The sequence below is a fragment of the Lagopus muta genome, chromosome 1 (genome assembly GCF_023343835.1).
Source record: "Lagopus muta isolate bLagMut1 chromosome 1, bLagMut1 primary, whole genome shotgun sequence".
NCBI classification, from domain to species: domain Eukaryota; kingdom Metazoa; phylum Chordata; class Aves; order Galliformes; family Phasianidae; genus Lagopus; species Lagopus muta.
This window is the reverse complement of record NC_064433.1, coordinates 173096276-173121544: the sequence shown is the minus strand read 5'-3', so window position 1 is coordinate 173121544 and position 25269 is coordinate 173096276. Positions and strand designations below refer to the sequence as shown.

Below are 25269 nucleotides of genomic sequence, written 5' to 3'. Positions count from 1 at the left end.
TTGATTTTGGCTGGAGGAGTTTGCTGATGTATGCAGGCTTCCCTTGTCCTGTTTACTGTCAGTCGTTCTTCCTCATTGGCCCTGGGGAATTACAAAATGTGGCGCAATTTAAATAGCAGGCATTTGTTTGGAGGTAGGAGGGTGGCTGCTGAGAAGGGGGATCCGATAGCTGTTAGACATTTTTGGTGAGGATGAATGTTGGGACTGTGTCTTTACTTGAACATTTTCCCTTTAGTCACAATTCTGTATAAACTTTATTTGCTCTGTGTTAAGCTTGTGCTAGTGCTGGTTAGATATTTTTTGTTGTTGCTTACAGCAGCCTGTTTAAAGAAGGGGAAATATCAGATATGGTGGGAGTATGGAGAAGGAGAATCTTTTGTGAAAAGTTGTGCGCTTGAATGATTTAATATAGCCATTAGGGTGACTGAGAGTTATGTTTCATCAGTTGTACTGATAGGCATGAAAATAAATTTTTAATACATATATTTATGCTCATAACAGTCCTTTTTTTGCAAAAATACAGAGCTGTATTTATTCTATATCCATTCCAACCAGAAATATTAGGAGAACTTATACTAATGTTAAAGAAATATTTTTTAAGTTTCTTAAATATTTTCAGATACAGCAGGATCAGTGGTGAATTCTTAAACACATTAAATACTCTAATAAAGATAATACTTGGTGGGTTCTTTTTTTTTTGCTAGTTTTTTTTTTTTTTGCTTGTTTGTTTGTTTTTGCTTGTTTGTTTGTTTTTGTGGGGTTTTGTATTTTTTTTTTTTTTTTTGGCTTTACAAATGCATACTGGAGAACATCTTAACTGTTTTGAAGATAAAGGTATTTAAATGTCTTTGCTTATTAGGTTCCCTAGTAGAGAAGCATCTAGACAGATGGAAATTTGAAATGAATTTATAGGAAGTTTCTGAAAGCAATGCAGTGCTTCTAACTGATCTGCCTGATCAGTAGTCAGTTTGTGTGGTCAAAGCCTGGAACAGATGGCACAGGGAGGCAGCTTGGTCTGGCTGACCCAGCTTGAGCAGGGTGACTGGACATGGTGACCTCTAGAGGTCCCTTTCAACCTCAACCATTCCGTGGTTCTAATTTGAACAGGTGGAATCCAGAGTGAAAATAGTGTGCTTCTGAACTTATAGAACTGCTTTTAGTTTCATTTCTTATCAAGTACGATTTTTGTCTGTATTGTTGTGAACTATGTACACCCCTTGTTTCTGTTTTCAGATTTGCTTTATTCAGAATGAGTGCAGTCATCATCTTTGCTAAAAGGATGCTGTAGATGAACAAAATTGTTTCATATGTTCCTTTACAGGAGTGGTTTTTAGGTAAAGCATTACATGATGAAGAATCTACAATAATTCACCACTATGCCTTTGCTGAAAATCCTACAGTCTTCAAATTTCCAGATTTTGCTGCTGGTTGGGCACTTAGTATTCCACTCGTTAACAAGTAAGAATTGAATTTTTAATTACTTCTGAATTGTTTGCTTATAGCAATGAAGTTTAGAATTAATAGTTTTTCTAGATGCTATTATTACTTTAATGAGTTATGATTTCAAACATAATACTTTCTTAATACTTTTATGTAAAAGATGTACGCCTACAGTGTACAGGAAGGTAAATATGCAAAGCTAAATTCAGATTTTAATTTTGAGCTGTCTTTGATACTGATTGCAGCTGAAATCCACTGAAAACATTGTGCCAGACTGTTCTCATCTTTTGCAGATAAAACCTTTCTTCTTAGCCAGGAAATATGTGTCGAAATGTATGTGCTGAGAACTGATATTATCACCACTATATCATATATCATATGATATATCATCACTCTGTGTGCAAAAAAAAAAAAAAAAAAGATTGGAAAAAGAAATACAAGTTGTTTTTTGAGGCAGTATATGGAGAATATATCTTTTCTTTTCTTGTAAATAGCTGGTCAGAAGTACTGGCCACACTTTGCTGCATACAGGAATGATTGATTATTTTTTTTACATGCTTTCTGAAGAGAGTAAATGTCTTCATCTTTAATTGTACAGGCTTGCAACTAAGTTGAAAAGTGAACCACTCAAGTCAGACTTTACAATAGATTTAAAACATGAGGTAAGCAGTGTTCTGTATTTCCAACGTAAGTAAAAAAGAAAAAAAGCTATGAAATCTATATATTTGAGTACTGATAAATTCACAATGAAAATAAGAGATTGCTAAAAATTTGGAATGCAGTAACATGTTTAGTTTCTTTCCCTTGCTTTAAGAATATAATAACATAATACTTTAAAATTATGTTTCAAGCATAGAAGAATTCATGATAAAACTGCATTTATAGCATGTATGGTTGTATACAGTGAGGTATCTTCAAAGATTTGTTCTGTAGAGAGGCAGAGTGGCTTCTAATTTGTAAAACACTGGCACAAATAATAACTCAGACAATGGCAAGCCTCATTTACTTTCTAAATCAGATTCTTAGAATTAGGTGTGAGGAACTTGGGCTGAAGTAGCTTCAGGAGTCGAAAATGTGTCAACAATTGCAGTGTGATAGTTTAGAAATTTCATTGCCTTTGGCTGCTAATGGTTTTAAAAGGCAGCTACTGGAGAATAGATGAGTTGGCTGAAGGGAATATGAAAGGAAGGAAAAGGGATCTGAAAAAAGGTCATTGCTACCTTCTCTGCTGCTTTTTTGTATTTTCTGCCTTCAAAATGTTTGTGCAGCCCAGGGTTTAGTATTTGTCATCAGATTGAACCATGGAGCAAGAATAGGATGAGTCTGGAGTAAGATTGCTAATTTGGACCTGAAATGTTGAATTAGTGTAATTTTTTTATACTCTCCTAAAAGTCAGCTATAAATTTTGGCTCTGGCCCAGATGGAAACAAAATTAAACTACTGTTGCTCTTCCAGATCTTTGTAATAGTTAGAAGGCTTTTCATTTCCAACACAAATCTATACTGCATTTTATAGAGTATAAATCAGTAGCATATTTAAATGAATTTGATTTTGTGCCAATACTGTTCTTTCATATAGTTTTCCCTCCTTGACTCATGTATTTCTCAAAAGCAATTGAACCCCACTCAACTTCCATTTTGTTATATGAAACAGCAATAAGCTGTTTCTTTCCTAAATTCAGTCCTTTCTTTCCTAAATTCAAGACTTAAATTCACACTGTTAATCCTGTTTCTGTAACTTACCTCAGAGTCACTTGGATATTCCTAATATTCTAGTCTACTTCAGCACTCACAAAGCCTTTGCACATACTGTCATCAGAAAAAGTCATTAGCAGACTTTTCTTTTATGTGCCACACATTAATTCATGAAAAACAATTGATCACTTGGCTTGAAAAATTATTTCCATCCCCTTCTTATTCTGTTAACAGTTCTTTGCATATATTTCTTTTCAGATTTATTGCCGTTGATAACCTGCTTCAGCTCTGTAGTTATTCTTTCTGCACAGACTCGCAGCTCCCTGGAGACAGTTCCATTCCCACTCATTTATTTTATAAATCACCATCTTCTCCTTCTTAAATCATTTTTATCTTGCTACAGCCTTCTTATATGAATCAAGATTGACTACAAATCAAAGAGTATAATCTGCGATCTTTAGTGATAGTGTATACTGTTTAAATTTATGAAGGATTATAAATGTTTTAAGACCTATTTTAGTTTGACAAGTCCCGATAATGTGCTCCTTTAGTCCTTGGTGTTTTACTGTGCATTGTGTCAGTTTTTTTCACCCTATTGCTTTCCTAAGTCCTTATTTCTTATATCCATAATATTTATATCCCTTTCCACTTTGCAAATATGGTCATGCTGTTGTTCATTTGCAGATTTCTTATTAGACATTTTGTAATTGCATGCATGGTATATGTCCTGATATTCAAAACTGGAAGCAAATAATAGATTTTTTTGGCATATGTAACATTAGATTTAATCTAGAACTAAAACTGTCTTCAACTTTTTATTTTATGTATGTTTCCATTGGTTTAGGAGCAGTCTGTTATCTTGTTCAATAACCAAAAGGGCAGTCTATTCTTACTTCTGAAATATGATGGTTCCACACTAGTCTAAGGGTTTTCATTCAAAAATGCATTATTCAGTAGGAAATTTTAGCATGTTATAAACTTTCATGAATAGTTAATATTAATTTACAATTCTTAAATGTTCTTTGTGCAGCAGAAGCATTGCTTTTTTGTTGGTTCACATGATAAATGTTCATTATGACTAGCTTAGGTTTGGATCAGTGGAATTACTGCAAGGTGTTTTTAAATCCTATCTCCTGTTGTTATGTAGTCTTCCAGCTACAAGATGGGATCTAGAACCATTTACATCCTGTAATGTGACTGTAGTGGCAAGGCAGAAAAATAACTTTGGAGATGTGATAAACAGCAGGCAAGAAACATACACAAGTGTGTATGTGTTATGTGTTGTTTCCATGGTCCTCCTCTACTCCAGCCACCATTAATGGCTGAACTGCTACTTGTGCTTTCATCTTCTTCCATACAGAGGGGCCCATCCCTTTAGTACTCTGTCAAACTTACCTATAATGCTAAAGTTATATGCGTTTCCCAAGCATTACTAAAACAGCAAAGAGACAGACCACTTAACAATAGTGATGCTTAGAGAAATAAGAATTTGCAAACTACAGGGCTGCCATTGACCTAGAGTGATTTAACAATTCACTGCCAACTGAGCACTGGTAGTTTACATTCACAGCTCCCAGTCATCTGCATCCCTTCAATTACAAGGAAAAATACAGTAATTTAAATTGTAAAACTGTAAACTAAAGGCTAGTAATTTGCACTGGTGATGATCTGAGTGCATTTGTATTATGGCAATTACAAGCAGCAACTTCTAAAAAAATCCATCAGTTACTTGTGCTAGTATGTTATTGTACCCTAGTTGTTTGCTATCCAAAACTTGTTAAATCTAGAAGCTTAATTCTCAAGAATATGATTTTGTTCTCAAACCTGCCTCTAGTGCAAGCTGTGCACATAATGATCTGGCAGTTTTGTTTTATTCCTGCTGAGTTCCCAAAAAGCTATGTGTAGGTTTTAGGGTTTGTTTGTTTCTTTTCTGAGGATGTTGAGTTTGCTGAACATGAGTTGTTAATGTGTCCTTTCTGCTAAGGAAGCTAACAGTATTTTTGACTGCATTGCCTGGATGCCTACCTGTGCGACCTACTGTAGGGAACCTGCTTTGGCAGGGGGGTTGGACTCGATGATCTCTGGAGGTCCCTTCCAACCCCTACAATTCTGTGATTCTGTGATTAGGCAAAGCACTGCCAGCAGATCAAGGGAGATGATCCTTCCATTCTACTCAGTGTTGGTGAGGCTACTTCTGGAGCACAGTTCTGGGGCTTCCAGTGCAAGAGACCAGGACATACTGGAAAGGGTCCAATGAAAGGCCACCAAGATGATGAAACTACTAGAACTCCTCTTCTGTGGAGAAAGGCTGAGAGAGCTGGAACTGCTGTGCCTGGAGGAGGCTCAGAGTGATCTAAATTTCCATAAATACCTGAAGGAACAGCGTTAAGAGTCCAGAACAAGGCTCTTTTCAGTGTTAGTCTGGCTTAATGCCAGGACGAGGCAATAGGCACAAACTGACACGCAGGAAGTTCCCTCTGAACACCAGGAGACACTTGTGTCCTGTGCAGATGGCAGAGCACAGTTGCAGATTGCCCAGAGATGCTGTGGAGTTTCCTTCTTAGAGATCTTCTAAAGCCCCCACCCTGCTCTGGGTGTCCTTGCTTGAGCAGAATGTTCCTTTTCCACCTCAGCCATCCTGTAAACTCTGACTGTTGGTCAGACTGAGACCAGAAGTCTGTGACTGGTTTGATGACATGGGCATGACCTGGGCACGTCTGGACCATACGTAATGCTCTTCTTAGCTTGCACCAAGTTCTTCCCAAACACTGGGCAGGAGGAAATATTTTACCCTCTTGATAACAACTTAATGACTGAAATGAGGATCTGCTTTCTAGCCACTACATTGCATGAGGATATTTAAAACTAATGATTTTTACTTCCCAAGTAGGCATAAAACAGTGAAAAGGAGATCATTTTCATTGCCTTTTCTGTGTGCTGGGTCTGGTCCCATATTTCAGTGAAACACATACTTACTTTTCATGCAAGAATTATTGGGAATATTTGTAAAAAAACATTGGAAATAGAAAGTAGAAACCAGGATGGATTTTTCCTGCCTTGAAGGAGACCTGTTACAGGGTAGAGTGGGGTTAGAGTCAAGCTCCATTTTGCTATGCTGTTAATTCCACAAATTTTAATTCTTGCACGGTAATTCAGTTTCATGAGGTAGTGTGGAGTGTCTTTCACTGAATATTTATGATTTGTTGGCGTAGGGTCCCTTCTGAAAACTAAAAGCTGTAATTTTGGAATTAGCTAAGTGGAAGCAAACCGGGGTCCCAGAGTTCTGCATTGTGAGCTCACGCAGCTCTCATAACACGTGGAGGATTTTTCCACATCCTTGACCTATTTTTGAGAGAGACTAAGAATTCAGAGTTGGGAGTGTACATCTGCAGGTCAGAAGCTTTGAATAGCCATACTTAATGAGGTGCTCTCTTCTGCCTTTCAGAAACTTCTTTTTCTTTTAGAAACTCTAACAAATTTTTGAATGGTTTTGTATGATGTGAAGTTATTCTTTTAAGTGGTCTGGGGGACACCCAGTCTGTAACTATTCTTTGTGTATTTTTAATCAGGTAAAGTTATAAGCCGTCCAAAAGATTTGTGATAGAAATGTTGAGCAAGTCTATATAGACTGAAATATTATAAATTTTATTACTAATGAAATGAATGTAAACACAAAGAGTTGCTTCGCCTTCTTCATGCATCACTGATTCGATTCTTCCCCTTTCTCTGAACGTTTTTGCAGGGATTTTTTTGGTTCTTGAATTTAAAATGGACAAGAATCTAGTGTAGTGTAGAATACCTGTTACATTATCCTTCAATGTATTTTACATTTTCTGAGTTTCATTGCTGATTTCAAGCACTTTAAATTATCAGCAGAGAATGCATCTATTTTGAAAAGTTGAGAAGTGCTCCATATTCCTATGGAACTAGACCTACCTATTCCAAATCATGAAAGTAGTTTGAAAAGAGCAATAAAGTTTAATTCAAAGGAAGGTGCAAATATTAATTCTACTTTTTCTTACAAAAGGAAAAGATTGGTTCTTTTGACATACTTGAATAAATGAAACTAACTAAATCCTTCAAAACTTGAGTATCTATAGGATTTCTGTTACAGCAAAAAATAATTAGATGTTAGCTGTGAGCAAAAGGTAAGGTATCCAGCTATTAAATCAACTAGGACACAAATCATCTGCGTCATCTGATATTTTCCATTTTCTCTTTTGATTTTATCTTGTAGTATGATTTCTTTGTAAGCCTTGAGAATGCTAATCCAGTTTTCATTACTGATATAAATGTCTTCCATTTTGTTAGATTGCCCTGTATATTTGGCAGAAGGGGGATGGACCACATCTTACTCCAGTGCCTGAATTCTGTACAGGTGATGTGAACTCAGATAGGGTTGATCAGTGTGCAACAACATTCAGTAGCTTTCTTCCACTTTGTGTAAGTACCTCATTTTAAATATCACTTGCTTAGTAAAGGAACAGTTCTTAATAAATTAGTAACATTGGTTTTAAAATATCTCAAACCGTGAAAGAATATTTTCCAATAAACAAAAAAAAAGGTTTGTTGTGGCAGGTATTTATAGTTATTTTCAGACTTCTAGGGCACAGGATATTTCCTGACAAACAAATATCATATATACTTTAATTGGTCTTTTTACCACAGTGGTTGAGCAGCTTATGATCTCTAAAATAATTCTCTGTATATTTCTCTGAGATACTGAAGTACAGATTTTCTTTTTCCACAGATGGGAAATTTAATCTTGTTTAGGCTAAAGATAAAATGTAACACAGCACTGATGTAAAGCCTATTGCTTCCGTCTCTAGGAGAATGCGTTTATGATGTCATGGATTAACTCATCAGAGGCGAATAAGTGTTCAGTGATTCTAGGACAGCAAAGTTCTAGATTATCTGGTTTCCAAAAGGGAAACCAATAGGGTGATTAAACAATTTTATTTTAGAGATGAGGAAATTCAGATTTGTAGTGTGTAGACTTCAAGTTTCTTTTTATGAATATCAGAGAAGTGTTAAGTTTCTCATAGTGATTAGTTTAATTTCAAAGAAGTTAAGGAAACTTCTTTTTTCAGATGAATCATTCTTAATGCAACAGTTCATTGTCTTTTTCTAACAATAAGTGTTTAGTTCATGTTAGAATATTTTATCAATGAAAAAAGTTAATGTTATTTTAGGAATTTAAAACCAATTTTTGGCAAGAGACAAAAATTTAGTTTCAAATGCATTACTAATATCCTATTCTACTTGATATGCTGTACAATGAAAAGATATCTTCTGTTCTATTACATATATGGACATACATATCCTATAAATTTGTTAAAGCCAGAGCCTGCAATTTCATTTTTGTTCTATCCAAATAGGGAGAGCCAGTAAAAAAGGAAGATGTCTTTGTTGCTGTAAAAACATGTCGGAAATTTCATGGAGACAGAAGTAAGTTGTTGGTTAGTCAAGTTAGTAGTTCTGTACAGTATAGTTTATGAAATTAATATTTAGAAAACAAGCTGATACGTGCTGTCTGTGCACCTCTTGGACCAAATATTTGCAAAATCCACTGGGAAGCACAAAAACTTCAGAGTTCCTCAGGTGGGTTGCAGAATGTTTAAGGCAAAGTTATTTGGTGTTTCATCGTTAGCGATTGGTTGACAATATTAAAATGGAGTATCTGAACTGAACATTTGCATAAACTTAGTTTATATGGTGGAAATTGGAGCTGTGGTGATATTAGCGATATTAATATTGCTACTCTTAACACCCTTCAGTGTGCTCCCCTGGATAGTCAGTTTAGTTCTGTTCCTTGTATTACCAATGTCCCATGTGACTGCTTCAGAAATTAGAGCAAGCTGAAAGCTCTGTCCTCTGGTACTACCTTGTGTATTGCCCTTCACCCCAATAAAAGATAGTTTGTGCTCTTATATTGCTTTAATCACTGGAAGCAGTGATGAGAACAGGGTTTTTATAGTGCTTGACATAGAATATTTTCTTTCTTGTAAAAATCTGGTCAACATAATACTTTGTCAAAGTCTGGATCAGTAATCTGTCAAGTGTACAATGCTGTAGTGTTTAATTTGGAAATGGATGTTCTACAACATAGTTAACATGGTAATATGACCATGACATCCATGGCAAAAACAGTAATCAAACAACCAACCGACTAGCAAAGCTCCACCAAATCAGTTCAGTGGGTTCTACCTTCTTTCTGAGAGACAAGGAAAATAAACACGTGGAGATACCCAGCTTCACATAATATATAATAAAGCTCAGCTTTATTATATATATGTTATATATATATATATATATATTTATATATATATATATATATATATATATATATAACATATATATAATGTTATAATATGTATTTATATATATATTATATACATATTATATATATATATAAAATAATATATATATTTTATATATATATATATATATATATATATATATATATACACATATATATATGTTATATATATATGTTATATATCAGTGTATATAACAGTTTGTGGACTTGGGATTTTCCTTTCCAGTTTAACAATAAGCATTCTGCCTGCTTGGTGCCACCTAACAGTCCATTCCAGTTTACTTCTAGACATTTTGTTAATAAAAAAATTGGAAATAGATTTATTTCCATTGATATATTTGAATTACATGTGCCCTTGAATACTACAGGTATGTAAGCATTGGCATACTTTGTTCATAAGTTTAATTTAAAGTGACTATTATTATTAAAAAAAAAAAAAAAAGGGCTAATACTGGTATTATTTTGGTGGGGGGGGGGGGGGGGAAGGGAGATTGCCACATCTTATGTCAGAGGATAGGAAAAAGATCCTTTTGTAACTAAATCCCTGTTTGCTAATGTATCCGAAATGGTAGATTCTGCCATTTTAAGATTTAGATGATTTTCCAAGTGTTGTTTTTTCCTTCAGGATAAGATTTATGTAGTTCTTTTCTTGGTGTTGTTACTGCACTTGGTGAAGGCCCTATTCCACTATTTTATACTAGTCTTTTGGAGATCTTCAGCAAGTAGCTTTTGACAGAACAAAATTGACTGTCCTGTAATTGGAGTTCACTGAAGACTTCTCCTTTCTGGATCCATGTTTAATTTCTTGTATTAATATTGAAATGAAACAAAGCAAAACTAGAAAGTCAAAAAGAAAAATAAAGCTTCAAAAAGATAGCATAATAATCTTCCAAGAAGCAGCAGTTAAAGACTGAGGAAAATTCTTGAACTTTCCTCACAGTTTCCAGTGTTATGCAATAGAGGATAATCTTACTCAAGATTTTGAAAGATTAGTGGATGCCAGCTTCAGAGAGCTCCTTTTACCTGGTAAGTCATTTTTTATTGTATGCCAAAATCTACATTAGTGCAGCAGGAAGGTTTAGTATTTGATGTGCAAAAGCAGTTCAAGAATTGATTTCAGATAGAGCTCTCCCAGCACATACTATGAATGGTAATATAGGAAGATTTCAGGACAGGAACAGTGTTCTAAAAGTGGCACACTCAGATAAAGAGCTTGGAACTGACCTGTTAATCTCTCTGTAGTGTGGAGTTATGCCTGCCGTGTGATCATTAGTATTACTAGATAATAACTATTTGTATCAGTAGTTGGTCAGAAATTTTCAGATTTCTGTTCTTTGTTTAGAAAACGAGCTGTTAGAAATTGGAAATGATTGAGGGATTCAGTTTAGGCATTAGTCTGGATGGTGACATTTTCATTAAAACTAGGAAGGAAAGGAGAGCAGTGCTTGAGCTTTTAGCTCCCTTATTAGGCCATTTAACTGTGGTGAGACTCAGGTCTCTGCTTCACTGAACTCTTTTTTCATTTATGCAAAGAAGGGGGGATTCCACCAAGGAAGCTGAGAGGCTCAATCTCCAGTAGTAAATAGTCCTTTGTATTTGTACTGAGGTTTAGTTCCTTGGCTGGGGAAGAGTAAAAATGCCCTTACAGGTGTGTTTCTGCTACCAGGTGAAGATTGGAAGCATGATGTATTTCTGTGATACTTCAAATTTGGTGGCTTGGTTTCTGGAAACTTTCTGCTTTTGTTCTTGCAAGAAACAATTTTTTTGAAATGGAACTTTTTCACAAAATTCGAAAATCATTTCTTGCCAACTTGTTTTTTTATTCTAATTGGAAAAAAAAAAAAGATTACATGGTATTTTCTGCCAATTAATGCATGATTATGCAGTATTTACATGATCTGATACAATTTTTAGTACACAGGAGAAGAAGAGTATTGTGAAATTCCTGAATTTGCACTTCAGAACTCCCCTGTAACATTGCATGAACATATTTTTTTGTACATAATTCCCTATGGATTTTTAATTCAAAAAATTGCTTGCAATTTTATGTAAAACCTTTAAAAGCAGTACTATCTACACATTGTTACAGAAGTAGAATTGCATTTTTCTTCCAAATTTACAACTTTTTCTATTAGTGACTTGTGTTCTTACTACTCTATCCTACCAGGCACCCTTTAATTCATTTTAACCTCACCCAGCTGAGAGTTGATCAATCAGGAATCCTACAGTTAAACCTTATGTGATGGGATTAGAGGGAAGCAAGCAACTAGGTGGGCAGCAGGCATTTAGGTGAAGAGCAGTTCCAGCAGGGGGCTAAAATCAGTTATTCACGGACATCAAAGTTAAATAGCAGCAAAAGGAATTCATGTAAATATTTCCTCCTAGTAGGAATATAATTTTTTGAGTGTGAGGAATAACTTAAATTTTACCTCTGAAAAACGTGTAGGATTTGGGTCTTTAGCAACCATAGATAACCATAGATATAGATATAGATAACGAGCTGCTGCTAATGAGATTTGGTGGGTGGTGTCAAAATGCACAGGGCAAAATGAACGAGGAGAACAAAATGCATGTTGTTTTAGAGTGGCTGCTCACCTTAGGCTTGCCCACTTCACTTTTAAAGTGAAAGAAAGATCATTGATATTAATCTGATCGTTTTCTTCCAAACATCCTGCAGGTGTGCCTACCATTCTGCTTGCTGGTGGGTTTTCTTTTTCTTTTAATGTTACTCATAATTTATTAACTTCAGAAAATACAATAGTTCTAGTTAGAAGGAACTTAGAAATTTCGTCTAGTCCAACTGTCTGACTGTTTGGGGCTGACACTGTTGAAACATTTGTAGAGTAATCACTAGAATTCTGTATATCTACTTGAAGTATTTATGATATTCATGTCAAATGGCAAACTAATAAGAAAAGGATTGCTCTTACAAACAAGTGTTAAACAGTTCTCCTTTGAATAGAATCTCCAAGGGCTACAAGCTGATTGTGTGATATCAGAAATGTTCTTCTGTGAATGTGACTCTGGAGACAGGTGCTTTTGAGCATTAACATTGCATTGCTGACAAACACTGTGTATATGGCACGAGTGAGGCATTTCAAAAGATGCATTTGGTCTGTTCATGATTCAGAATATTTTGTATGCTGTGCAGTTGGATGTGTTGTTTCTAAAATGTAACATTTTCAATACTGGAAGAGTGATTGATCTCTAATAGATGTGTGATACAAGTCCAACATAGCAAGGGTAAGAATAATGAATTCCATACTTTCGAATACAAATGTAAACATCACAGTCCTCAGTGTCATGTGAATGAAACTACAGACATATTTTACAGAAATTTTGTTATAGCATAGATAAAATTGTCCTGGCTGGCTTTCATGAAAATGTAAATCGGTTTCCTTAAATACTGTAGGAAAGAAAAAAGAGTGAATGTTTACAGCCATCGTGCTGTACTTGAAACATTATTTTCATGACAGTGTGATTGAATGTGTCGGTTAACAGGGACATAAACATTTCAGTTTAGCAGTTACTTATATTTCAATGTCAACAACTGTTTTGCAGTACCAGTTGTAAAGCAGACTTGGGAAAGAGAAGCTGCACTTATTGAATACTACAGTGATTACAGAGACATCTCCATTCCTACTGTAGATTTAGGTGTACCGAATACTGAAAGAGGTAAGTTGTTGACTTACCTCTTGTTGGCAGTTTGTCCCAAGTAACTGTGTAAAGGTTGTATGTTTTCAGGACAATGCATGTATTTCATGTATATTTATTTCAGTAAGACGTTCCTGCATCTAAAACTAAAAGAATACTACTTTCACACAGGAAAAGGTTGGAGAGTACAGATCACCTATGATTATTGTATTTTTTAGTAGAAAACTGAATACTTGTAAATATAATAAAAAGGCATGCAGATTTACTGAAAGAGACAGGAATTGGTGTTATGATGCTGGGCCTAAGATTAATTGCTGTAGTGCGTCATGGATTTGTGACAGAAGGCCTCAGACCAAATGGTTACTGAATGTGAACTACTTACTATATGGTATTCAAACATTGTATGCTTGTGTCTAATATGTCTGTATTTAGGCACAGAAACTAATTGTTAACTTTGGAAGTTTTTTTCTTTCTTTATGACAGATGTGAGTTTAGAGTGCTCATTTGCTTTATGTTCGAATAGAGAAAAATAAGGCTGTGATATGATGGCTACAGGTTATTGGGTTTCTTCTTCCATTGCTTTTAGGCATATTGTATGACCTTTAAGCATTTTTGTGTAACTCTAGGACTTTTGATCTGCTGGCCTTCTGAACAAAGTAAACTATTCTGAATTTGCTCCAGTATTGTTTTTGCATCTTTTGTGGAATGTTATACAGAAATCTTGGATTTAATTTTGTAAATACTTGTGTATCAGTCTGCATTAAGTTTGTATTTTCACAAAATTAGCAAAGCCAGGATTTCCTTATCTCTTAAGCAGCAAGTTAGTATTAGTTTTTTTTTCCAAAATATTTTAACTGAAAGTAGCTTCAATTATAATATTTCATCCTTCCTTTTAATGCTTGTTTAGTAACCCTAGTATTGATAGCAATACACAATACTGATCTGTAATCTAGATGCTTAAAGACTGTTTTCAGTTGGATTTTTCTGAGGTGTAAAAAAGATTCCATATAAATCTGAAGTTGTTTTTTTTTTGTGCTGCTCATTATAAAGACTTTTCACCTTTTAAAACCTACTAAAGGGTTTTACCTTTCAGTTTCACTGTAATCTTACATTGAGTGTTAAGATCTCTCTTCAGAGAAAGTTATCAGAACCTGAGCTGCAGCACAGTAGATCAATGCAGGCATGAATGTTGACGTGCAAGCAACAGACCTGATGCATTATGAAGTATTCAGGAAATATCTCAGAGTACTTTGCAGAAGGAATATCTATCATCATCTCTTCATTTTTTTTTAGTGTCAGAAATTAAGAGTAGCAGTTTGCCCTGAGTTGTCCAACAGGTTAATAGGGTAACTAGAATGTAGCTTGTTTTCCAGGTTTTCATTATTCAAAGACTGTTCATATTAAAGCATGCTTCAAAATTTTGTTCTTGCATAGAAAGCAGTGACCATTTATGCAAACACCATTCAGTGTAATGAAGCAGATAATTTAAGCTTGTATCTCAGATATTTTTCTAGTCATTTCCAAGATGTTTTAGTCCAGTGAGCACTCTTTTAATTCAGTAATGATTGACTTTTACGAAATGTCATGATATTTAAATGTATATGTTCTGTTATTCCTCTCCCTCTAGGTCACTGTGGGAAAACTTTTGCCATTTTGGAAAGGTATTTGAATCATAGCTCTCCCAGAACTCCATGGTTAGTCATAGTGGATGATGACACACTGATAAGGTACAAGTTACAGTATTTCAGGGATTACTGCTGTTGATGTTGGTAGGAATTTTAGCAATATTTGTCTCTTTTCCTGTATTTAAGATATATAGCTTTTTCATTTGTTATATTTAGCTTTATATAGTTTCCAGGAATAAAATTATCACTTTTTGCTCAGCATTTTGGATTGATATTTTAAAAAGTGTAAACTTGTGATTTAATAAAAGCTATGCATAGTGTTACTATCTAATCCTGTAGTCTCAATATGATAAGGTCACCTGCTGTGATTCTTCAGCGTAGGCATGTATGAGTTGATTGGTTTTAGTAATTTGCAATCCACTTTTTCAGCTTATGTTCCTTGCATAAAAGAGTCAGAAGGTTACATGGTCATTTGTCAGAGCCACCCAGGACTGTATTCAGGGACTTGACTTTGTTAGGAAATGAGATCCCATTTACCTGAAAACTGACACTGCAGTATAAGAAAAACAAGGCACATTGATCAGCAATCAGGATCAGTGGTTCAAGGAATACTTCACATTAAATTGCAAAAAAAGGAGAATTTGGAAGAGGCTGTAACTGTACAAAAAGCAGTGTTTGTAATAATTAAAACTTGTTTTATTGTCTCCTGATGCCTGGGCTAAAATGATTATTTGCAAAGTTCTTATTATGATTTGAGGGGAAAAAAAAAGTTACACGTTTTCTTCATGGGACTGAATTGAGAAAAACATATTTTAACTAATTGATTCATTGATTGATTTGAGCAAACGCAGCAGTCATATCTCATAGTAAATAGTCCATTGTAAATTTCTGTTTAAAAGTTTGTATCTCTGCTTTCTGTAGAATGTTTGGATTTTCTCCGATCATGTTTTTGCTGTTTACTAGAATACCATTTAGGCTAGCAGTGTCATTTTTGAAATAAATGTCTTTACGATTTAATTTTTTTCTCTTTGATGGATTTTCCTCTTTCAGTATCTCCAGACTCCGAAAACTGCTCAGCTGCTATGACCCAAATGAGCCAGTATTTCTTGGAGAGCGTTATGGTTACGGCTTGGGAACAGGAGGATATAGTTATATCACTGGAGGAGGAGGGTAATTTGTTTCAGCTCCTGCTGAGATCTACATTAGTTCCTGGTTTGAATGCTAATGTTTTGAATTACAGTACAAATCAGTTGCAGCAGAATCAGTAAAGTTTCCTAGTACAATTAAAAAGCAGTGATGCTCAAAGACCCAAATGTTTGTTACAATAAGTTGTGCAGCTCAGCAGGAACAGATTTGTAGAGCAAAGTGGTTGGTGCTGAGGACCACGCATGTTTAAGGGGGTTTGTTTTGGTTTGATTGCTCCTGTGAACTTGTGTGCCCGTTACCAATTATCAGCACCACATGTTGTTTTGATGCACATCATGCTGCATTGATTCATCCGACAGAATTCATTCTGCGCACACACAGAACATCTGTGTGATTCAAAGTATCCTCAGCAGAGACTGCTGGGATGTTTCCCTAAAAGAGTTTGTTTCTGATCTGAACTGTGGTGGAGTTTAAGGAGAACCTAAAGAAGCACATTGAATGATACAGATTGCTGCAGTGAAACTGCTCTTTTCTTGTTCTTTGTCTTTGTCCAAGCATGGGTAAAAAGTAAAACCGCTGGTGATTTTTGAAATTCATGCAGTCATTTATGGAGAGATAAATGAGGAAGGAATCTTATATTCTTTCCTGGTAAAAAGTCTTCTAGAAAGTGCATTGTGGGTTAAGCTCATGCATGAGAAATATGGACCACTGTGATTGTGTGTAGAAATTGGTTTAAATTAACATTTATGTGGTATTTCAGTTTGGCTTGTATTACACTGAGAACCATCGTAAGAAGCTTCTTCTGTGTCTAAAGCAAGTCGTGTCTTTTGCTTGCCCTTAGCATCATTTCATGTGAAAATTAATGGCTAAATAAGGAACGACTGAATAAAATAAAAAATGAATTAAGCTCCCTAATTGTTTTGCTTAGTTCCATAAAATCTTGTTTAAATAGTGTATATTCTTGAGCTAAGAAATATACCTTGCATCTTGTTGGTCATAAAGTGAATGAACTCATGAAGCTGTGTAGAAGATTTGAAGCTTGAATTTCTGGAGTGTGATTTGTAATAGTTAGAGCACCCTGTACTGGACTAACTGAATGATGTAACCTCAGAAAAAACAGTCGTGGAATACTCTACAATATTCCCTCAGCTGCTGAATTTAAGACAGCATCATGCTTCTGGTCTATTGGAGGCTTATTTTATTGATAATAACCTACAGACTCCATGCTCTTGTTAGATGAGCAAGAAAGAAACAAGAAGCCTTTCATATAGCTTCAAGGAACATTTTTTCTTTATGGAGAGAACTCAGTATAGCAAAGGATTCAGGGAATGACAGTTGAGGTTTAGAGTTCTTTTTTTGTTTATATGAGAGCTAACTAGAAAATATATTAGAATAAGATAGAAGAGAATATCCCTTTAAAATCCTGATGAAATGTAGGAGTAATTGTCAGTGGTAAAAAATAAAGGCTAGCTAAGTAATGGTTGGAATAGCAGCATAATTAGTTTTCATTATGTGGAGTAATTATCTTTCAGAAAATGCCTTTTGCATTACTTACCAGTAATGACAAATCCTCAAATTCCAGATAAGTTGCATTGGAGAGCTATGTGTTGTCTTGCAACTTTACATCAGTTAGCAACTTTTAATCATTTTAAGTCATTTTGTTACTTTAGTACTTATTGCACATTGCTTTTTGTTTGCTTTTTTTTGTTCTCCTCCTCAGGATGGTTTTCAGTAGAACAGCTGTTCAGAGGCTGCTTGCTAGTAAGTGCCGGTGTTACAGCATGGATGCACCTGATGATATGGTCCTGGGGATGTGTTTCAGTGGCTTAGGAATCCCTATAACACACAGTCCACTATTCCATCAGGTCAGAAAGTTGTTTTTACTAGTGCTTAAAACATGTTTTGTTCTTTTAATTGCATGCATAAAATAAGACTCATAAATATTACCAAGTGGACCAGTGTGTAATAATCATAACCAAAATGCTGCTACAACAACTCACTTCTCTCTGGAACATTTGACCAGCAATTCAAAGCATGAATTATTACACGTACAGTAATTGTTTATAAGTTTATAGCAGTTTGTAGGATATTTCATTTACTCTGTAACAGGGGTGAGCCCTTTGAAAAACAAATAGAATGAGATGCCACGTGCTTTGAATACTTGTGGTATGTCCTGGAATCATAGAATGGTTTGGGTTAGAAGGGACCTTTAAGACCATCTAGTTCCAACCCCATGCTATAGGCAGGGGACACCTCCCTCTAGACCAGGTTGCTCATAGCCTCATCCAGCCTGGCCTTGAATGCTTCCAGGAAGGGGGTATGCACAGCCTAACTGGGAAAAAAAAAAACCTCAGAAAACTAAACAAAACACAACACAGAATTTTTTTTTCTTCAGGAAATAGAGACTTGATAATTTTTCAGGGAATTTATTTTCTCTGCTTACTCCAATCACAGAATCACAGAATGGCCTGGGTTGGAAGGAACCTCAAGGGTCATGAATCTCCAACCCCCCTGCCACGTGCAGGGCCACCAACCTCCACATTTAGACCAGGCTGCCCAGGGCCCCATCCAACCTGGCCTTGAACACCTCCAGGGAGCGAAGAAGCACTTGTGATTTTTCCAAACTGTGTAAACCCTTCTTTTAAAAAATCAGCATTTAAGTCAGTGCAGTGCCGGATGTTTTTCAGATGTTCATCTTGCTTAAAATTTGGAAAGATTGGTGTAGTTAAATATAAACTAAGATTAAGTTGAAAGGCTGCTTGAAAATTAGTAGAGTACCGAGTAATTCAAAGCAGCTGCCAGGGTCAGAGAGGAAGTTAGGTAACTAAATTATCAGTGTTCCCCACATTGACGTTTTTTCCTGATTACATTTACTGTTTAGAGAAATGGGAAGACCAGGATGCTCCATTCAGAATTTTAATTCCCTGACCACATAAGAAGAAATATACTGATTTCTTTTTCTGCTTTATTTTATCATCACTTCTTTCAGCATAAATATGAAAGAAAGCAAGTAATGCATCTTAATCAGCAAAATTATAAAATAATTTGCTTGTGGAAGTTTGGGGGGTTTCCTGTACAGGGGTTTTATTTTATTTTTTCAAATGAGAGATTGAAAAACTAGAGCTCATCTCACAGATGTGTAGGAGTGGCACTTAAAGAACAAAACAAAGCACTTATTTGTAATCCTTAATAATGTGCACTTGATTACTGATTCACTTAGAAAGTGAAACCCTAGTGGTTTGCAGAGAATTACACTTGAATTGTAATTCATTTTTACCATCTCTTACAACAAATCCTAATTTAGTGTGGCTTTAACAAAGATGAAGTCTGAGAAAAGAACTCCAGTTTTGAGTTTTGAGCGTGCTGTGATTCCCACTGTTCTGTGACAAATATTGTTAAAGCAAAGAAGCCAGAACTGGATTTTTGTGGCAACTAGAAAATTATTTTGGGGGTCCTTCCTGGTCGTACAACTGGATTTCTTTTTTTAATAAACAGTCTGTGTGTCAAAAACACATACTCATATTTCTTAATGTTAGCATTTTCTTTACTGATTTTGTGCTTGCAGCGTATAGGAGAGGGCTGGAAGAATGCTGCCCATAGAATTCATTACTTGAGCCATCAAGAGGCTGAAATGTACAGTATTCAGTCAGTTATGAGCTTAGGCATCAAATCATTGATTCAGTGTCCTAATCACCCAATTTTCTTCTTTTGTCTTGTACCTAAAGAAAAAATGAATGCATCTTCCCACATATTAAAAAATATTTACTAACACGAAGTGCTTCCTGAATAAAGTTCTGAATGTCTTTACTGCATTTCTATAAAAAAAAAAAGTTATTTTACCACAGATCACTGCAGAGCGGGCTTTTTTTATATAGAGATGCACTTACATGCCATTAAATTGTCAGATGAGATGAAACATGCTTGGCACATTAGAATTGAGCTGCATCATGAGAGTTTGTTGTAATTCTGTCTCTTCTGATACAACCCAATAAAGAATAATGCAGTTTTCTGGCACCATAATATTTCTTGCCTTTAGTAGTCTTTCCCTGTCATAAAACTGCATACATTCCAGCAGCTGTATTTGGGATCCTACCGTCACAGTGCCAGGGTTAGCATCTCTCAGGAGGAGGAGAAGAAAGACAATACTGCATACAATGATTTTCTTATTATTGGACACAAACAATGTATTTAAACAGGTGTGACACAAACAGTGCTGCTCACTGCTTGCATTCATAGTGGTGGCCATTTCACCCTGAGAAATAGGACACGGTTAATTCCAGTGTGCTTCATAGCATGACGACTGCAGTGCACAAGATCTAAACTAACGCCTATAATTTTACAGAATAATATGAAATAACCTCTGTTGTTACCCTGTATGTTTTTATATTTGTTGTGATACAGAGGCCACTGAATGGCGGTACTCTCTGATTATATACTTCTTCCTTAGAAGCTTGTGGTAGCAAGAGTAATGGGAGGATGTTGGACTAGATGATCTTGTAGGTCCTTTCCAACCTTGAGATTCTATGATTCCTTGTTGAGTACAAATGGTTTTGGTTTGTTCTTCCTTAGGCACGGCCAATGGACTACCCCAAAGACTACCTTTCTCACCAGATTCCAGTGTCATTTCACAAACACTGGAATATCGATCCAGTGAAGGTGTATTTCACATGGCTGGCACCAAACACAGAAGGGGCACTTAATGGAAAGAAAGTTGAATTTAACAGAGAGGACTTATAAGGAGAAGAATTAAAGTATCAATTAATGTACTGCAGGTGAGAGGCAGTCACTACTGTGATTTTTGTGTCGTTCTTATACTGATGATCTTTTTGTGACATAGCAGAGAATGTTTTGTTCCCGTTACTTCAGAGCAGTGGATGAAGGCTTGTAATCAACTTTTGGATTGTTTTGTTATGCTTGGTTTCTTTTTAAATATCTTAGAGCTTTATACATCCGTGAACTTGCCACACATTCAAACACACACTACAACTTTGTCTGCATTCTGTTTTGGTCTGTGAATGGTACAGCATCCATTTGCATTTCCTTCATTTGCTCTTGCAAAAGCTGCAGTTCTTTATTTGGGAGCTTAATGTTGAATATCTGTTAAATGCTCGTTGAACATCGTGTCTGATTGACCTTCAGGAAACAGTTCTCTGAACTGTTCTGAAGAGGTTTCTGGTGAATGAGAGAGGAGACAGGACTTTATTTCTGTGACCAGGAGCTGGATTGTTTGAAAGCTTTGTGCTCCTTTGTGCTCATTTCAATTGGAAACTGGAGGTTCCTGGTGGACCAAGTGTGAGCTGCTCGTGTACCTTTAAGCTCATCAGAATTTCTGACAATGTCACCTTCTAAAGAACTGGGATTTCCGAAGCGGCCACGGGAGGTCACTGTAGCTCCTCTAGAAACCTAAATTGTGGTGTAACTCTTTGGCAAGTATAAATGGGACTTAAGGATTTTTGAAGATCTGTCGCTTCACTGTTGCTGATGTGTGTTTCCATAGTACATGGATGCCAGCTTTAAAAAGTTTGCAGTGTTCCTAATTTATATCATCAAGATAAGTAATTTTGTGCTTACAGTATGTAAAAAGTGATTCATATTTAATTGTTCTTCATTGTTTTCTTTGAGTAATTCCGTTTTGTAGAAATGTTTGTAACAAAAACTGGCTTCAGTGTGTTTTAAACTAATTTTTATACTGCAAAACTTTTAAGGGAACAGTATATGACACTTGTATGCTGTTACTTAACTTCACTTGGTATATTGTAACCAAATACAGGGTCTTAAAGCCATACTGCTGAGGTCATTTGTGGTTTTGCTTTGGTTTTTGGTAGGTTAGAAATTGGTTCCATTCCAAAGTAATGCAATACTTGCTCGTATGTCCAAACAGGGGAGCCACTGATTCCAGTTACTGAAGTTGTAGAAACACTTGTTTGTGAATGTAGCTTGTGGTATTTTAAGCATTTGAATAGCAAGCACATATTCCTAACAGATTCACGTACTGATTACATAGGAGAGATCCACGTTACGTATTTTTTTCTTTTTTTCTTCCCACTATCAGTGCCTTAAACAGTAGACATTTACTGATACCAGGGCTGTGTTCTCTGGCACCGTGGATGTATTGTCAATTGTGTTTACTGTTTAGAACTGTGAGAGCTGAAAGCGGAATAAAAGCATTCTTGTCTAACCTTTTGTGCCTTCTTCCTCCTTGCAAAAAGCAGAGTATGGGATTCTTCAGACCCTTTGTCATAAGTTTATCAGCTGAATGATATTCTGTGGTCAGTTGTGCTAAAAAAATGTGTGGGTTTTTTTGTTTTCATATTCTGACCTTACATGCTTCCCTTTGAAGTTAATTTTCTTCCCTATTTTTGTGCAAATTAAAAATGCTTTTCTGTTGGAGTCCTCATGAAATTGGGAATCTTAATGATATCACAAAATTCTCTGCACAATTATGCTATCATTGTGTTCTCCAAAGGTCTTTCCATATAGTCCAATCAACTCCTGCCTCAAACTGGTGATATTTCATGTCTTCTTGGGCCATGTAGAGGATGAATAGTCAGGCAAAGCTGACAGTCTTTGGATCCACACTGTGTTGCACTTGTATGCTTCTGTCTTACTTAAAGATTGGAATTTGTTCACTGCTTAGCTACACAAACTTATTCATCTGATGTGATAAATACATTAGCAACTCATAAACTTCATTTCATTTTCTGTTGCTGTTAGCTCTGAGCTGTGTTGCAATGATTCCAGACGTATTACCAAGCATAAAAATTGTGATTCCAGTCTTTGTGGTTTTGAAGACAATGAAGCGGTAATTTGCTGAGCATCCCATCCCCAACACTTTCTGATTTTTGAGATGTAAGTAATAATGTGCAGACAGCAATATGACAAAAGTGACCCTTTATCCCAAGAACTAAATGTAGTTGTTTTTTTTTCTTCTTTTTCAAGCAGAGGAACCCAGTTTCTGAAAACAAAATGTGAAACCTTCTGTATTGAGTTTAGTTTTAGTAGACTCAACAAGACTGTTACTATTGGAAATCTAAAGATAAAACTGGGCTGTAATGAGCCTGAACAGTAGTACTGCTTTTCAGGAGAACCAAGAGGAATGTAAGTGTTATAACGTCAAAGAAAAGCAAGAGAAATGAAATTCACAAACTGCTTTTATAGCAGACATTAAAATGGAGCTGCAGAGTTGATTACATGAAGTTCTAGAACTGTGTTGTGAAAAGAAACAAACAAAAACAACTTGGAATCATTATTAACTGTTTGCTTTGAATGTGTTCATAACACACACAAAAAAACCCAAACATTGGTTAAGCTATTTATTTCATGGAATTCTCTTTGATAATTTGTGTTCAGGAGCCCAAAACAATCTATCTTGAAATATTGATGTACTTAACATAGCAGGAAAAGATGAGTGATGAAGAGTTTGAGTTCCACCATGGACTGAATTTGAGAATGAAGGCTATGAATTCGATGTTTCATAGCATTGCAGGCTGGTTGAGGTTGGAAAGTGCCTCTGAAGAACATCTGATCCACTGCCCTGCACCCAGAGCAGGGTGCCCAGGGCCACGTCCAGGCAGCTTTGGAAGGTCTCTAAGGAGGAGACCCTGCTGCCTCTGGGCAGCCTGTGCCAGTGCTGTATGACTGCACAGCACAGAAATGCTCCTGCTGTTCAGATGGAACCGTCTGTTTTCCAGCTTGTACCCATGGCCTTTTGTCCCAGCCCCCACGGAAAAGAGCCTGGCCCACACTCACTGCACCTCTCCCTTCAAGTATTTTTGGTATTGGTGGGGTTACTCCCTTGAGCCTCTTGTTCTCCAGGCTGAATGGTCCCATATCTCTCAGCCTTCCTCATAGGCTGTTCCAGTCCTATCATCACCTCGGTAGCCCCACATTAAGACCCTTCCCAGCACGTCCAGACCTTTCTGTACTAGGAGGCCTACAGCTGGACACGCAGTATAGTGGACAAGTGGACACAATACTCCCAAGTGCAGCCTCAGCATTGTTGAGCAGAGGGGGAGGATTGCTTCTCTTGACCTACTGATAACACTTTGCCTAATGCAGCCAAGAATACCATTAGTCTTCTGAGTAGCACAGGCACACTGTTGACTGATATTCAACTCTGTGCCCACCAGGACCCCCAGGACCTTTTCTACAGAGCTGCTATCCAGCTGGGTGCCGCCAGTCTGTATCAGTGCCTGGGGCTATTCCTGCCCAGGAGCAGGGCTCTGCACTTCCTGTTGAGCTTCGTAAGATTTTTGTCAGCCCACCTCTCCCACCTGTCAAGTAATTGTAGCAAATGCTGCCTTTGATCTTCACGTTCCCTACAAGCCTCTCCTTTCATTTGCATTTAGAAACAAATTTGGCTGAGTTTATCAAAGAGATTTCTCTGAGGTATCTTTCACGTGGAGCAGGTCAGGAGCACTGCTCTGGGTGCTATGCTTTGATTCAACCCACCTGGGAGTCCCGTGGCCTCCTCCTGCCCTTCATGCAGCAGTTCTCAGTGTTTCTCTTATCCTGATACACCAAGTCATCATTTGTTCTCTCTCTTCCCGTTACAGTTTGTTTACACAGTAATCTTCCTGTTAATGGATTATAAATTAAACAAAATGCTTCTATCTTATAAATGCTAGCTCTGGAATTACTTCACACTTAATAAACAATGAAGTACATTTCTAACACAACAAAATGTGGACAGTCATCCCATAATCACCAAGTTACTTCTTGTGAGGAACTCTAATCCAGTGTCTGACAATGACTGGAAGTCCTATCAGAGTAAGGTATGATTTTGTTTTGCAAGAGCTGACCTGTCCCTGCCGTGGCTTGCCACTTGTACACGAAGTGGTGTAATTAGCACTTCAACAAAAGCTCATTTTAGAAGCATGCAAGTGCCCTGCCAGTCTTTCAGAATCTGATACAACATTTCATGTTCTTCCAGCATCCTGGTAGCCACTGTTAGTGAGAGTCAGTGATCCTTTGACCTTTGCTTGTAATTGAACTGCTACATTCTTAAAATCTTTTTCCTTGCTTGAATGATCGTCCTGGAATGTCAGGTGGGTTATGATGGGTAGGATAGAAGTCGTAGAAATGCAGGAAGTAAAGGAAAGAGATACTGGGGTCAAGCTGTAAAAATATAACATGGTCTATGCAACTTTCATACTCTCACCTTCACTTGTGCTCAGATTTTAGGTCGTGTTACATTGGTCTCACCAAGCCTTTCTGAGAAGTTTCCATTGTACATATCAGCACTACCACGATGGGCTGTGGATTTACCTTAACTGCAGACAGCCTCCTGCAGCAATCCATTGCTTGCTTCCTTGTGCATAAATTTACCCTCACTCTGCAACCTCTGCAGAGCTCAGACTCCAAGCAGAGGTGAGTCATCTCCCACCCTGAC

At 36.5% G+C, this 25269-nt stretch overlaps 1 protein-coding gene across 2 annotated transcripts in view; it reads left to right on the top strand.

Annotated features, from left to right (window-relative positions):
* Positions 1-22056, top strand: part of B3GLCT (beta 3-glucosyltransferase) — a 47111-nt gene extending 25055 nt beyond the window's left edge. For both annotated transcript variants that reach the window (XM_048936991.1, XM_048937002.1), the window contains exons 7-15: positions 1322-1458; positions 2039-2102; positions 7446-7577; positions 8513-8582; positions 13015-13128; positions 14735-14834; positions 15783-15902; positions 17599-17743; positions 20448-22056. In XM_048936991.1, coding sequence (XP_048792948.1) covers positions 1322-1458; positions 2039-2102; positions 7446-7577; positions 8513-8582; positions 13015-13128; positions 14735-14834; positions 15783-15902; positions 17599-17743; positions 20448-20615 — 1050 coding nt within the window. In that variant the 3' untranslated portion in view covers positions 20616-22056. The remainder of the gene's footprint in view (positions 1-1321; positions 1459-2038; positions 2103-7445; positions 7578-8512; positions 8583-13014; positions 13129-14734; positions 14835-15782; positions 15903-17598; positions 17744-20447) is intronic.
* Positions 22057-25269: the final 3213 nt, after the last annotated feature.